The sequence below is a fragment of the Emiliania huxleyi genome, assembly GCF_000372725.1.
Source record: "Emiliania huxleyi CCMP1516 unplaced genomic scaffold EMIHUscaffold_5, whole genome shotgun sequence".
Lineage (NCBI taxonomy): Eukaryota > Haptophyta > Isochrysidales > Noelaerhabdaceae > Emiliania > Emiliania huxleyi.
The window spans coordinates 366,308-379,830 of record NW_005198244.1 but is presented as its reverse complement, the minus strand read 5'-3'; the positions used below and the strand labels follow the sequence as shown (position 1 = coordinate 379,830).

Genomic DNA, 13,523 nt, shown 5'->3' with positions numbered 1-13,523 from the left:
GCGGAGCGGGCGGGCGGGGTGATCGGGGAGATCGTGTCCACAATCGGCAGCGGCGGAGCAGCAGCAGCAGCAGCAGCTGCTGTAGCAGCAGGCAGCAGCCTGCCGCAGATTCCTGCCGTTGTCTGCGCCGCGATCCGCCGCCGCGCCGCCGCGCCGCCGCCGCCTGCGCTCGCCGCCGCCTCGTAGACGACTCCTCTCGCGCTCGAGGAGCCGCGCAGCGGGCCGCGAGGTGGATGTCAAAGAGCCGCAAAGTGGCGAGGTCATGAAATCATCAAATTTTGAACTTGCCCGAGACAGCCCGGAAACGGTCCCGAGCCGTAGCCCCGGTGTCGGCGCACCGCCTCTCGGCCGCGACGGGCCGGCTCCGCCGCTCAGTCGAGCAGCAGGGGCTCTGGCACAGTTTTGTCGACAAACTGGTCGAGCCAAAAATTGGCGAGGAAGCGGCACCGGCGGCACGCGGGGACGAATCCAGACTGATCACATTGTTCGGCACCGCAGCGGCGAGCCGCCGCGAGCCCACAGGAGAGCTGGGCGCCGCGGCACCAGACCGCGCCGCCAGCGAGGCGAGAGCTGCAGCCGACCGGCCGTGACATGGCAGTTGCAACGGCGGGATTTTTACACTGACGGTCGGCCGTCAGAAAACACGCCTACGTCCGTGGCTCGGGTTACACCAATCCTCGCTATACCCAACGCGGCCAAAGGATATCCACCTCGAGAACCTCGAGAACCTCCCCCAAAAAGAGAGTTTTACAACAAAGCTCCCTCGCACAACACTGGGCACGGGACTGGCTCGCACAAAAAGAGAAATCGCACGCTTCCTTCACTTTCGCGCTGCCGCCTTGGCAATCGACCAGGATATCCACCTCGTGACCTCGAGAACCTTGCAGGATCGATGATTTCCCCTCGCTCGCTCTTCCCAAGCAAGCGCAATCCTCTCCACTTTTATCAGAAGAAAATTCGCGGCAAGAAGAAGAAGGACAAGCTCGGCGCGACGCTCACGGACGAGTCTGTCGCCTCCTCAACGCTCACTGATGACGACATCGTCTCCAACCCGTCGCCGGTGGTCGGCCGCCGACTTGACCTCCCTCCGCGCCTCTGGACGAACGACCCGACGCCAAGCGCCGCCGCTCGCGCGTTTCCTCACCTCCCCATTCAAGATTGGCCCAAGGACCATCCCGACTACATTGTGCCAGTGGAGGACCGCTCCAACATTGTGGTGAGCGACTTCAAGGAGGTCAGCTGCGAGGCTGAGCTGCTCGAGGTCAGGATAGACCGAGCTCGCCGATTCTCGCTCCGACACACACTGACACGCCAACTCACCTGACTAGGTGATGCGCTGCGCCAGCGGCATCCGCATCATCTCCTCGGGCTGGTCGTGGAACCGCATGATTCAGGCGGACCCTGATGTCCCGGGCGCGTGCAACGTCGTCTTCACGCGCAGCATGTCGACCCACATGGAGGTGGATGTCGCAAACAAGCGCGCGATCGTTTCCGCCGGACTCCAGATCGCCGACTTTGTCTGGCAGCTCGAGTGGGACTGCGTGGACCTCGAGTGGCCGGCCAAGGGCCTCTGCTTTACAAAGACGGTCCGCCAGTAGGGGGAGGGAGGGTGACGGCGGGAGCACACACGACCCAGACGCCATCGCCCCCGCGTGCCCGCAGGTCAGCCAGTGCTTTGGCGGCTTCATCGGCACCAACGTGCACCACTCGTACACACCCACCGCCTTCGACTGGGTCGAGGCGCTCTGGCTGGCGGTGTACATCGGCGGCGAGCCTCAGATCGTGCGTGCGTCGCGCAACGAGCGGCGCGACCTGTTTGAGAGCGCCTTTGGCATCTGCGGCATCACGGGCATCATCGTCAAGGTGCGGCGGTGGAGGCTGCGGGGAGAGAGCCATTCGGCTGCCTAGTGCCACCCCCACCGTCGGCCCCTCACCAGGTGGAGCTGCGGCTGAGGCAGACGACCTACTGGGACGTGACGACGTCGCGCCTCCCGCTCACGCGCAGCCGCCCCGCGTGCGGCCGCGCAGCGCCGTGGGACACGGAGCAGATGAAGGGGCTGCTTTTGCAGATTACGCAGGACTCGGACGGGCAGCCGCGGCCGACAGTCTCCCCCGTCAACGGCTCAATGGTCATCTTTGAGACGGACCAAGGTCGCAACTTTGTCCGCGTCGTCTCGCCCGCCGTGCCAAACGACGAGGGGCAGGCGGAGGCGGGCGGCGAGGTAGCAGCTTCCCCTACGACCGGCTCGCGCATGTTGAGCTGCCTGCCGGCGTTCTCGAGCTGCCTTCCGTCGCCACCCGCGTGCGTCCCGCGCTGCGTGCCTGCGGTTGCGGCCAAGCTCTCCACTGCGCTGATCTACGACTTCTTCGCCGGTCAGCTGAAAAAGAACTCGACGACGCCGCAGACCTTCTACGAGGCGCCGCCCTCTGCACGGGCGGCCAGATGCAACCTCGACCTCGGCCAGATCTCAGCTTCTCGGTCTGCGTAGGCCAACTCGTGGACGAGCGGGCGTGTCCGGACGGTGCGCAAGTCGGAGGTTGCGATCTCGGACTCGCTCTTCCACGGCTGGACGCCGGGCGACGCTCCCGGCCTCGACTTCTCGATGGACGTGCGGCGGTCCGACTGGGAGAAATACGTGGAGGTGGCGGCGCCGCTCCTCGCCGCCGCGCCCGCGCTGCTGTGCGTGGTCCGGCTCACCCCCAAGGCGTGCGGCATGCTCCCCGAGTCGAACGCGACCAACGCGACCGAGGATGCCATCGTCGTCGAGTTCTTCATCTCACAGGCGCGGCCTCCCCCCTCGACCCCCCCAACGACCTCCCCCACCCCCATTCGAGCCTCGAGCTGCACCTCGCTTGCAGGCGAGGCCGCTCGACTTCGACTGCTGCCTGCCACAGCACCAGTGGCTCGAGCGGCTGCTGGACGCGCTGGACTGCTGCGGCATCCCGCTGCGCGTCCACCCGGGCAAGGCCCCCTTCGGCTCGGGCTCGAAGGCGGACTGCCTCGTGCGGCGGCCAATCTTTGCGAACTCGCTCTCTCTCCCTCAGCGGCGGATGATTCACAAGCTGTGCTGCGAGTACGACCCGGAGGGCGTCTTCAACCGCGGAAAGGTCAAGATCGAGGACATGTACAACCTCCGTTGCGGCGGAAGTCGGGAGGATCCGTCGCGTTGGCTGGGCGGCGCGTCAGCGTGCGAGTAGGGGGCGCTCGCGCTTTGTGGGGCGGAACAGGCGCTCGGAACACCGGGCCGCGCCCTGCGCGGCGCTCGGGTGTGTGCCGCTAGAGTGATGCATGTGCACACCTTTAATTAAAGCGTGTGTGAGTGTGTGTGTGTGTGTGGACGCGTCCGATAAAGTTCCGCCGTTCATGGAGGCAACCGATGCTCGAGTCGACGTCACTGGGGTGTGTCTCAGTCGGGGTTTTGTATCACAAGAATACTCACAAGTGTGCGCGTGTACGTAAAGGCGGAAATAAGCAACCTATGGGTCGTGTGTTGCGTGTGCACGTAGTTTGTCCCAGCCCGGGGGCGAGAGTCAAGCGTAATTCACGTTTCTAGACAAGCAGGCTCTGGCTGCGGCGGGCTCGGCGCGTCGTCACGCGCGACTTCATCGGTCTGTGCGACGAGCGGCGTGGCGTCCTCGGCACCAAGCACGTCTCAATATCCCCCCCCCCCCCCCCCCCTCCAATGAACAACCTCGTGGGGCGGCCCGGCTCGGGTAGACTATCGGGCTGCCCACCCCTGCGCGCTGCTTTTTGCCTCAGAGCGAGGCCCCGGCAGGCGGGCCCGTCGGTGTGGGCGCTGCGAAGCGCATTGCTCCGCACCCACCCACCCACCTCCCACACCAGGGCGCCCCACCCCACCTCGGCGGCTTTAACCACCACCGCTGCTTTTGTGCTGGCCCTCGCCTCGCCGCCCACGGCCCACTGCACCCACTGCACCCGCCTCCGGAGCTGCATTGCGCCAAGCATCAGGCCGCGATCTCGACCGGGGCGAGTGCGGGCTCCAGGCCGGCCATGGGGACAGGGAGCTTGGAGGGCGCCCCTGCAGCGGCGCCTTGGGGAGACGCTGCGCCCGAAAAGGCCGCACTGATGCCCCCAGGCCTGTCGCCTAAGGCAGCAGCAGCGGAGTATGCGAGCTCCTGCTGCCCCTGCTGCAGAGACTGCAGGTGCTCAAGCACCCGGTCGAGCTTCGTGTCGAGCTTCTCGTTCTGCACCTCCTCCTGCATGAAGGCGCCAGGCACCCGGTTGGACAGGCACCTCTGCAGCAGCGTGAAGACGATGGCCAGGGCGCCGCACGCAAAGAAGACCACAAACGACGCGCTCATTTGCGTGACGCCAATCTTGACCAGGCTGGTGTCCGGCCCGGACTCGCCGCATGACTCTCCGAAGCGCATGTTCTTCTTCCGGATAGCCGGGTAGCTGGGCTTGCCTAGGGTGGTGAGCACCGCGCCGCTCACCTCACGCCATAGCTCTGTCTCCGTGCTATTGTGGGCACGCATGACACTGACCACCGGCAACGGGCCAAAGCTCAGATCCTTATTCAGGTACATGCTCTCGCAATTGTCCAGCGCTTCCTGGACCACTTGCGCATTGAGCTCGACAATTGCGTCGCACTCGTCGTTCTGGAGCATCTCCTGGGCCCAAGCCAGGCGATCTGTCTGAGGCATCATCGGGTCAGGCGTGATGAGCTCGCCCTGTTTGTGGTGTTGGTGTGGCGTCTGAGCTTGGATCTGGGACTAAAGCCGGTTACCACTGATGGATCCCCACCCGAATAACACACAGTGAGCGCCCCAGCGCTTCACTGCGCCCTCCGCGCGAAATCGCTAGTGGTGCTTTGTGGTAGTATATTGTACTTTTGAGTAGTATGGGTACGGTTCCCGAGACCGGCTATCGAGTGAGCCGAGCAAATCGGTGGTCGAGTCTCTACCCAAATCCACATCGTGACAGCGACTCGAGCGTCGCGCGATAAATCGCCTCGCCTTCCTCGCGTGATACCACCTCGCCCGCCTCCTTCGCCACCGCCTTCTTCCCACGCCGCGATAGCTTCTCGCCGCCCTTGCTCGCCAGCGCCGGCGATGCCGTGGCGCGCCCGCCGCGCCCGCGCGCCCGCGCCTGAAAGGTAGCCCTGCCGCGCCCGACGTCCCCCCGCGCCCGAAAGATGACCCGCGCCTCCTCCTCCGTCACGGGCGTCTCGCGACCCCCTCGCGCCTGGAGGATAGCCCGGGCCTCCTCGTCCGTCACGGGCATCTGCGTCTTGTGCTGCAGGGCAATCCTCAGCGCCCGGACGCGCTTGTCCTCCTCGGCCGTGGCCGCCGCGCTCGCCTCCGCCGCCCCAGAGCCCCCTCCTGCCACCGCCTCCTCCGCGTCCGCGCCGCTGTAAGTAGAATCCGAAGCTCCGGCGGACGCAGCAAGTGGCTGCGAACTGTGCCCGGTGTCGGTATGGCGCGTCGCTGAAGGATCGGCGACAATTAGGGTCTCCGGAGCGCGGCGGCCCGCCTCGGCGGCGGCAGCAGCGCCCTCGACCTCCTCCTCCCCCCCGCGGCGGCGATCGTACCATCGCCGCTTGCCGGCAGCGCGGGCGCCACGGGGTCCATATTGGCCCCCGGGGCGCCCTCCGGTTCCACCTTCTGCGGCCTGCGCACTGCAGGCGCCGCTGTCCGCCTCTTTGGGGCGCGCACCGCCGCGGCCCTCGCCGCCAGCCGCCGCCCCGCCGCCGTGCTCCTCGCCAGCGGAGCACGTCCCATCTCCGCCGCGGGGGCCGCTTGCGGCAATCATCTGCGGCATGCGTGGCACCCTCGGCAGCGTCCGTACCGCCGCCGCCGCCAGCGCGCTCGCCAGCAGCACCATCGCCGCCGGCCATCGCGCTGCTGCCCGTCTGCGCGCCAGTCGCAGCCCCAAGCGGGGGCTCGACCAGAGACAGGGAGGCAAAGGATGACAAAGCTGCCTCAGCCGCGTCGCAGCTGTTCAGGGCCGGCAGCCAGCGGCACAGCTGACGTTGCACGGTCTTGCCGAGGCCGAGCCCCTCGAGGCCGTCCTCGGCGACCGATGGCCGAGGTGTCCAACTTGCGGAGGTGCGCGCACCGGGACGTATTGCCACTACTCGGCTACTGCGACGCGCCACGTGCGGCTTGCATCGTGGCGGCGCTCATGCGAGGCCCGGCTCGCTAGACGACCACCTGTCAGGGGAGGGCTCGGCTTCAAAGGCACTCCGGGGCTGTCGTGGTGGAAGCGACTCTCGGCGGTCTGCGACGCGGCGAGGGCGCTGGTGCACCTCCACTCGAACAGCATTCTCCACCGCGATGTCAAGACGGCCAACATCCTGCTCGACGGCGCGCTGCTGCCGCTGCAGTCGGCGGGGGGCGAGAGGCGCGTCTACCCCGAGATCACCCGAGATTGCCCTAGGTTGATCTAGATCGCTCGAGAGCTCCACTCCTTAGGCGCGTCTACCGCGGATGATGGAGCGGCGGCCGCGGCGGCGCCGGTTGCGACCGACAGACCGACGGCGTCCGGCGCCGATTTCTCGGCCAGCGGTGCCACATCCAGCGGTGCCTCGTCCAGCGCTTCGTCGTCGTCTGGGAACGGCTCTTCTGCGCCCGGCTCTCTCACGCGCGCGGTCGGCGGGCTGCACAAGGAATACGTGGCGGGCGGCGGCGATGCGTCTTTGCACCTTGGCGCGGCTGCAGGACCGGATCAGCAACGCGTACCTGTCCATGACGGGGCGTCTCGAGCGGCGGCACGAGCAGCAGGGAGGCGCGCCACTGCCCAAGCCCGCAAGGGCAGCGGCGAGGAGGAGAAGATCAACGCGCTTGCGCCGCGCAGCGCCGGGCAGTCGCAGCTCTGCGACTCCGCGCACACCCTGCGGCGCTGGTACAATCAACAATGCGTGCAGGCACGAGCGAGGCCAGTGGAGCGTGGGTGCGCGTCCGAGTGACAAGGAGGTGGCGCGGGTGATTGAGAGGATCAGGGGACTGCTGGACGCCTGGAGCGGCGGGTGTAGTCCGGTTTCCGGTAGCGAGGGTAGCGTTGATGTACGTGTTATTTTGAGAATAACAAAAACCGCCGGGACGCGGGAGCCGGGACGCCGGCGGCCCAGTAGAGGCTGGCAGTAGGAGGCTGGCAGTAAGCCGGGGGGGCTGGTACGACGTGCGCTCTCGCCGCGCGGGCGTCCCTACTCTGCTCTCTGTCCAGCTCACACGTCACAACGCGAGGTCCCGAGGACGCACTGCCAGGCGGCATTCTCGGCGAGGTCCCTCGCGTCGCCTCGGCTGTTGAGCCGGCTCTCGGTCACGGCCGAACGCCACGGGTTGGGCTCCGGCCGCCACGCCCACCGCATGCCCCCGATCGCCGCGAGCGCCTCCTCGTCGTCCTCCGCCTCGAGGATAGTGTACGAGGTCACCACCAGAGCGCAGCCGGACCTCAGGACGCTGCCGACCGTCGGCGCCCACGTGTCGTACCCCCACACGCCCGCCTGGAAGGCCACGGCGACGTGCGGAGGGGCACCCAGCTCGTCCGCGGTGAGCTCGTGGTACAACTTGCAGCTGAATCGCACGTTCAGCCGCACGGCACCCTCCCAGCCCTCACCTCCACCCTCCCCGCCGCCGCGATCGCCGGCGCCCTCCCCGCCGCAGCCACCCTCGCCGCCACCCTCGCCGCCACCCTCGCAACCACCCTCGCCGCCGCCGAGAGGCCTCGCCGCTGCTGCTCTCGCGGCCGCCTCCGCCGCCGCGGTGAGGCGTGCGCCCCTCGCCGCGGCGCAGTTTGGGCCGCAGAGCGTGAGTCGCAGCTCTGTCCAGGGGGAGCCGGCAAGCAGCAGACACGCGGGCGAGAAGACGCCGCAGGCAGCCTCCAGAGACGCCCCTTCGCGAGCGTCCGCCCCGAGGATCAAGCAGCGGAGCACGCCGCCCGCCTCAGCGGCGGCCGCCGAGTCGTGCAGTAGATCGAGGCGCTCGATCGCCGCGAGGAGAGTCCGAGGGCGGGTGAGGTCGGCGGAGTGACGGTGGTCCGCGGAGCGCCTTGCGAGCCCCTCGCCCTGCACTTGCGCCTGCGCGGGCGTTGCCTCTGCTGCTGCCTCGGGCGCATGCCCCGCCTCCGCCGCATGCAACGCCTCCGCCCGTCTCTCGCTGAGCCAGGCGGCGATGGAGGGAAGGTACTCCGGCAGCACGCGGTGCCCTCCGAGGTCGGAGGCGTGCAGCGTGCAGGCTGGCGCAAGGCTGCTGGTGTAGTGCTCGGACAGGGCGAAGGGCTTGACCGCGTCATCGCGGGCCCAGAAGAGACAGATCGGTATCTCCCGCACCTGCTGCAGCAGCGACACGTCCGAGAGCGACGGCGCAACCAGCACGAGGGCAACGACCATCGCCCGGTGCGCCGCCGCAAATGCGACAGCCTCGCCGCCGCCCCAGCTCTTCCCCATGACGACGGCGCACGACGCGCCGCAGTTGTGCTCGGACCGGATGATGTCACGCACGACCTGCGTCGCGTCTTTGCTGGCCACCGCGCCTGGCTTGGTGAGCTCGTTCGAGTGCAGGTTCGGGACAACGACGCGCCAACCGGCGCCCGCGAGGAGTCGCGCCGCCGGAACCCACTCGGCGATCACGTCGGGATTTGCGCTCTTGCCCTGCAGCGCGACGACGAGTGGCGCGCCTCGAGGGCCGAACTCGAGCGCATCCACGCCACCGAGGTGGGTGGCGAGTTCCAGCGGGACCTCGCAGGCCGTCGCGGGCATTAGACCTGTAGGCGCAGAAACCTCGCACACTTGTCGTGCGGGGTTGATGAAGATAGGCCGCCAGTGCGTGAATGGCTCCTTCTGCCGACGCTGCAAAGGTCGGTCAGATGAATTGCCGCTCACTACAAAGGGTCGTCAGCGGGCATCGGCGTCAGCAAAAAGAATTTAAACTCCCTAACAGCAAAAAGAATTCTTAAGATACAAGCCTCTCTCACAGCACACTGGCACGACACGGGCGCAGACTGGCGCGGACTGGCACACACACAGGCTCACCACCGGAGCCGCCTAAGCGACTCCGCAGCAAAAAGAAAGAGACAAGGGTGGTCGCGACACCACACGGCTGTCCTCGTCCCATCCCTCGTTTGGGTTATATGTTTTCTTTCTTACGGCAGAGAAGAATTTAACAGGGTTGGCTCCAGGCAGTGCGATCGCAGAGCGTTGCTTGCGTTCTCGAGACGACAGAGAAGTCCGTGAGACCCGAGGGGTTTGTGTATCCTCTCCACTAGCAGAGAGACTGGATGCGCGGTGGACGACACCATGCGTGGGGGCCCTCGGTCTCTCCCGGGGGCGGGCGCGGGGTGTTACTGCCAGTCTGCACAGAGAGGCGCGCCGCCACACAGGCACGCTCAGCAGTTGCTGCGCGGTCCGGCGCGGGCTATGACAAGTTCTTCAACGCTGTCTGTGCGCTCGTTGCTGCGTTCACGCACCCGTAGCGACCTATCGGAGGGAGAGCGACGTTCCAGCCCCATTGTGAGTCAAGCCTCTTCTGACTGCGTGTCACCCCGCGAGGCGTCAACATGTGCATGCACAAGCGACAAGCACAAGTGCGCTCGGTGTCTTGTGCATCTCTTTTCTCGGTCGCGGCCTCGCGCCTGAGCCCCGATCGCGAGCCACGGCACCGCGAGGAAGAAGACGGCGAACGGGCCGCCTGCTGAGGCGGGTGGGGAAGGTTGCGAGATGGATGTAAGGCGAGGTTTGCAGCTCGGCGCAGAGGAGGGGGTGCGGGCGCGGGGCCGCCTGCACAGGCACATGAGAGCACCTCTGTGGCTTAGCTTCTCACTCTGTGCTACCCGCGGCGCGCATCGCTGCTTCTCATCTCGGTTATGGCTGGCCCGATGCAGCCGGCGCCCCCTTCGCGGTCTTGACTGCCTTCTTCACAACCCTCTTCGGCGGCGCCTTCTTTGCCACCACCTTTTTGGCCGCCGGCTTAACGGTGGATGTGAGGCTGATAACTGCACTCCAAGTGATCCAAGTGCTCCGGCAGGCATGGAGGCAACCGATGCGAGTCGACTGGTGTGTGTCGTCGTGATTTGGTATCAAGAATAATCACTTACGCACGCGTCCAAGCGCCGTAGTATGGTGTGTTAGGTGCAGTAGGACGTATGGTGGACGCGCGCGAGACAAAGGGCTGCACGCTTTATTGAGCGATCACTCACACAAACCAACAATCTCTACTATCACACACACACACACACACACACACACACACACACACACACACACACACACACACACACACACACACACACACACACACACACACACACACAGTGAGTGAGTGAGTGAGTATTCTTGATACGAAACCACGACGACACACACCAGTCGACTCGCATCGGTTGCCTCCATGAACGGCGGAGCTATTCTCGCGTCCACACCACACCTGGCTCCAACGTGGACACGCCCATAGCTGGGGACACTACTAGGTCACGCATGGCATCAGAAGTTTTATCTCTGGGCCCCGAAAGGCATCTCTAGCAGCGTCGTTACGCATGCGCCCTCCCTGGGCGCATACACACACACACACACACACACACACACACACACACACACACACACAGTTGTTTGGTATTGCTAAAAATCTCTCTCTCTCACACACACACACACACACACACACACACACACACACACACACACACACACACACACACACACACACACACACACACACACACACACACACACACACACACACACGCACGCACACACACACCACAAAAAGAATTTAGACCGCCTCTCTCACATAGCAGGCTATATACAGGCTCGACACAGGCGCGGACTGGCACGTGCTGGTACTAACACACAGGCACACCACCGCCTAAGCGACTCCATTGATTGAGAACGGTAAGTAATATGCACTAACTAAGCTTGTTTGAGTTGTTGCTTGTTTGTACAAAGCTGCGACCTGCGTGCTCCGTGCACGAACGTTGCCTCCCCGCACGCTAGCTCGTTCACCGTTTGCCACGCCACAGCGGTGTGGATAACGACGGACAGCCGCTGCCAGCCGTGCCAGTTCTGGACCACGCAAAAAAAGAAATGAAAACCCCGTCGCCTTCGGCTGTGCATGATCTCTGCTGCAAAAGTGCCGCGTGTCGCAAATTGCAAGGCAACACATGTCCACGCCGCCGATCTCGACGCCACCGCCGCCGGCCACGGGCGCTCGCCGCGCCGCCTCGCCACTGCTTCTACTCACCCGTCGCCGCCAGTCTCGCTGCTCCGTCGCCACGGACCCGTCAGCGTCGCCGCCGACCGCTGCAACGTCGCTGCTCCTCGCACTTCCCTTTGAGCTCCTCATTCGTATCATCTCGCTCCTCCCATGCGCGGTCGACGTCGCTTGGACTGCTGCCGTCTCGCGCGTCTTTCGTGATTCGCTCGCGGACGAGGGCATGCGCTTGCGCGAGCAGGAGGGCGGCTACGAGGTGCCTAACGCTCCCGAGGGCGAGTGCCCTAAAAAATGGCGGCTCTTCGTCGCGCTGATGCACGACGCGAACCGTCACCAGCGCATCGCTGCGGGCAGTGCCCACAGCATCTTTGTCGACGAACATGCGCGGCTCTCGTCATGTGGCAAGGTGCTGCCTGCTGCCTCTCTCCGCCGCCCCTCCTCTCACTGCCACTGCCCCCACCTCCGTCCTCACTGCCGCCGCCCCGGTCGGCTCGCGCTCGGCCACGCGATCGGCACAGCCGCCCCTCCGTGGCCCCGCTCCCTCCGTCATGAGCCCACGCCCCGCTCCCTCCTCCGCGGCCAGGCGGCATACCTCCCCGCCCTCCTCGGGCACGGCGAGGGAGTGCGGCAAATGATGACGCCGACCCGACTCGCCTCGCCGCTCGACGGCGAGCGCGTGGTGAGCGTCTCGGCGGGTCCCCGCTGCAGCTACGCCCTGACCGCCCGCGGAGGCCTCTGGAGCTGGGGCCGCGGCGCCTGCTCCGGCCACGGCGACGAGGCGCACCAGCCGCAGCCGCGGGAGATCGACGCCTTTGCCGGCCTCCGCGTGAGGGCGGTGTCGGCGGGAGGGAGCCACGGCGTCGCAATCACCGCCGGCGGAGGCGTCTGGAGCTGGGGCGTGGGGACGGACGGGCGCCTCGGCCACGGGGACTACCAAAACCAGAGGCGCGCTCTTCTCCAGCCTTGCGCACCCCTTCAACACCGTGCAGCCCTGGGAGAGGGCGGGGCGGGCGGGCGGGCGGGCGGGTGGGGGGGGGGGGGGGGCCCCCCTCGGGGTGAGGGGGGAACCGTTTTCCCCGCGACCCCTCTCAGGCTCCCTCAGAGGATCGCGGCGCTCGACTCGCAGCGCGTCGTCGCCGTCTCGGCGCCGGGCGGCCGCCATCAGCCTCTTCCCCCGCAGGAGCGTTCCCTGAGCCAGGCGGTGGCGGTAGGCGGGCGGCGCGCACTGCCTCGCCCTCACGTCCGACGGCGCCGTCTTCAGCTGGGGGTACGGCGCACAGGGGCAGCTCGGGCTCGGCGACTATGAGAACCACGCGAGGCGCCTCTGGCATAGATGCAGACAGCCAGGCCCCGGTGCCGGTGCCCCCCCCTTGCGAGGCCGCCACCGCTAGGGCACGCCGTGCTACTGGCTGCACGTGGAGGTCGCCTGAAGCTCCCCTCGCCTAGAAGTGAGCAAGGACTTCCTCGGACCCCTCCCCGCGCCTCGCCTCACCTCGCCCTGCCTCGCCGCAGGCCCGAGAGGGTCGAGGCGCTGCGCGGCATGCGCGTGGTCGCCGTGTCTGCGGGCGGGATGCACAGCCTCGCCATCACCGCCGACGGAGCCGTCTGGTCCTGGGGCCACGCGGCACAGGCGAAACCTCGGCTCCTCTGGCTCCTCTCGGCTCCTCTCGGCTCCTCTCGGCTCCTCTCGGCTCCTCTCGGCTCCTCTCGGCTCCTCTCGGCTCCTCTCGGCTAAATCTCGGCTAAATCTCGGCTCACCCGCCGTCCACGCGGCGCAGGTGGGGCACGGATGCCCGCAGTGCGGCTGGGCGGTGGGAGGCGGGTGCGGCCAGCTGCACCAGCTGCTGCCAAAGAGGGTCGAGGCGTCCGGCTTGGCGTGGCGACCTTGTCCCCCCGACCCCCACGAGTGAGGGGGCGCCTTGCTGCTCTCTTCTCTAGGCGTTGGCGGGGCGGCGGGTCGTCGCGGTGTCGGTCGGCTGGAAGCACAACCTCGCCATCACCGCCGACGGCGCCGCCTCACTTCGGACAGACAGACACGCACGCGCACGCGCACGCGCACGCACGCACGCACGCACGCACGCGCGCGCGCACGCACGCACGCACGCACGCATGCACGCACACACACAACACACACACACACACACAACACACACACAGCCCGAGAGGTCTCAGAAGCAGGTAGAGGCTGGTGGGAAGGGAGGCCGTCAGCCCGGCGGATTCAAAACGCGACAGCGACTCGCGCCCCGTGCCCTGAGCGCTCCCCCGACCCGTCCCTGCAGGCGACGTCTGGTCGTGGGGCGACGGCAAGACGAGCCAGCTCGGCCACGGCACCGAGGAGAACCAGGGACGACCGAAGAGGGTCG

The 13,523-nt window shown here is 66.7% G+C and overlaps 3 protein-coding genes across 3 annotated transcripts; 2 read left to right on the top strand and 1 right to left on the bottom strand.

The window, feature by feature from the left end:
- The first annotated feature begins 843 nt into the window (after window positions 1–843).
- Window positions 844–3,461, top strand: EMIHUDRAFT_420465 (hypothetical protein). Its single transcript, XM_005766936.1, has 6 exons — window positions 844–1,261; window positions 1,329–1,586; window positions 1,663–1,863; window positions 1,938–2,417; window positions 2,490–2,783; window positions 2,860–3,461. The coding sequence occupies exons 1-6, from the start codon at window positions 893–895 to the stop codon at window positions 3,196–3,198; spliced, it is 1,941 nt and encodes a 646-aa protein (XP_005766993.1). The 5' UTR covers window positions 844–892; the 3' UTR covers window positions 3,199–3,461.
- A 2,582-nt stretch (window positions 3,462–6,043) lies between these two features.
- EMIHUDRAFT_196969 (hypothetical protein) lies at window positions 6,044–6,454 on the top strand (the record flags this gene model as incomplete). The annotated part of the gene is made up of 3 exons (XM_005766935.1): window positions 6,044–6,069; window positions 6,182–6,346; window positions 6,436–6,454. 3 exons carry the CDS (start codon window positions 6,044–6,046, stop codon window positions 6,452–6,454), a joined length of 210 nt encoding a protein of 69 aa, XP_005766992.1.
- A 640-nt stretch (window positions 6,455–7,094) lies between these two features.
- EMIHUDRAFT_461511 (hypothetical protein) lies at window positions 7,095–8,720 on the bottom strand (the record flags this gene model as incomplete). Its single annotated transcript, XM_005766934.1, has 1 exon — window positions 7,095–8,720. One exon carries the CDS (start codon window positions 8,718–8,720, stop codon window positions 7,188–7,190), a length of 1,533 nt encoding a protein of 510 aa, XP_005766991.1. The 3' UTR covers window positions 7,095–7,187.
- Between the last annotated feature and the right edge of the window lie 4,803 nt (window positions 8,721–13,523).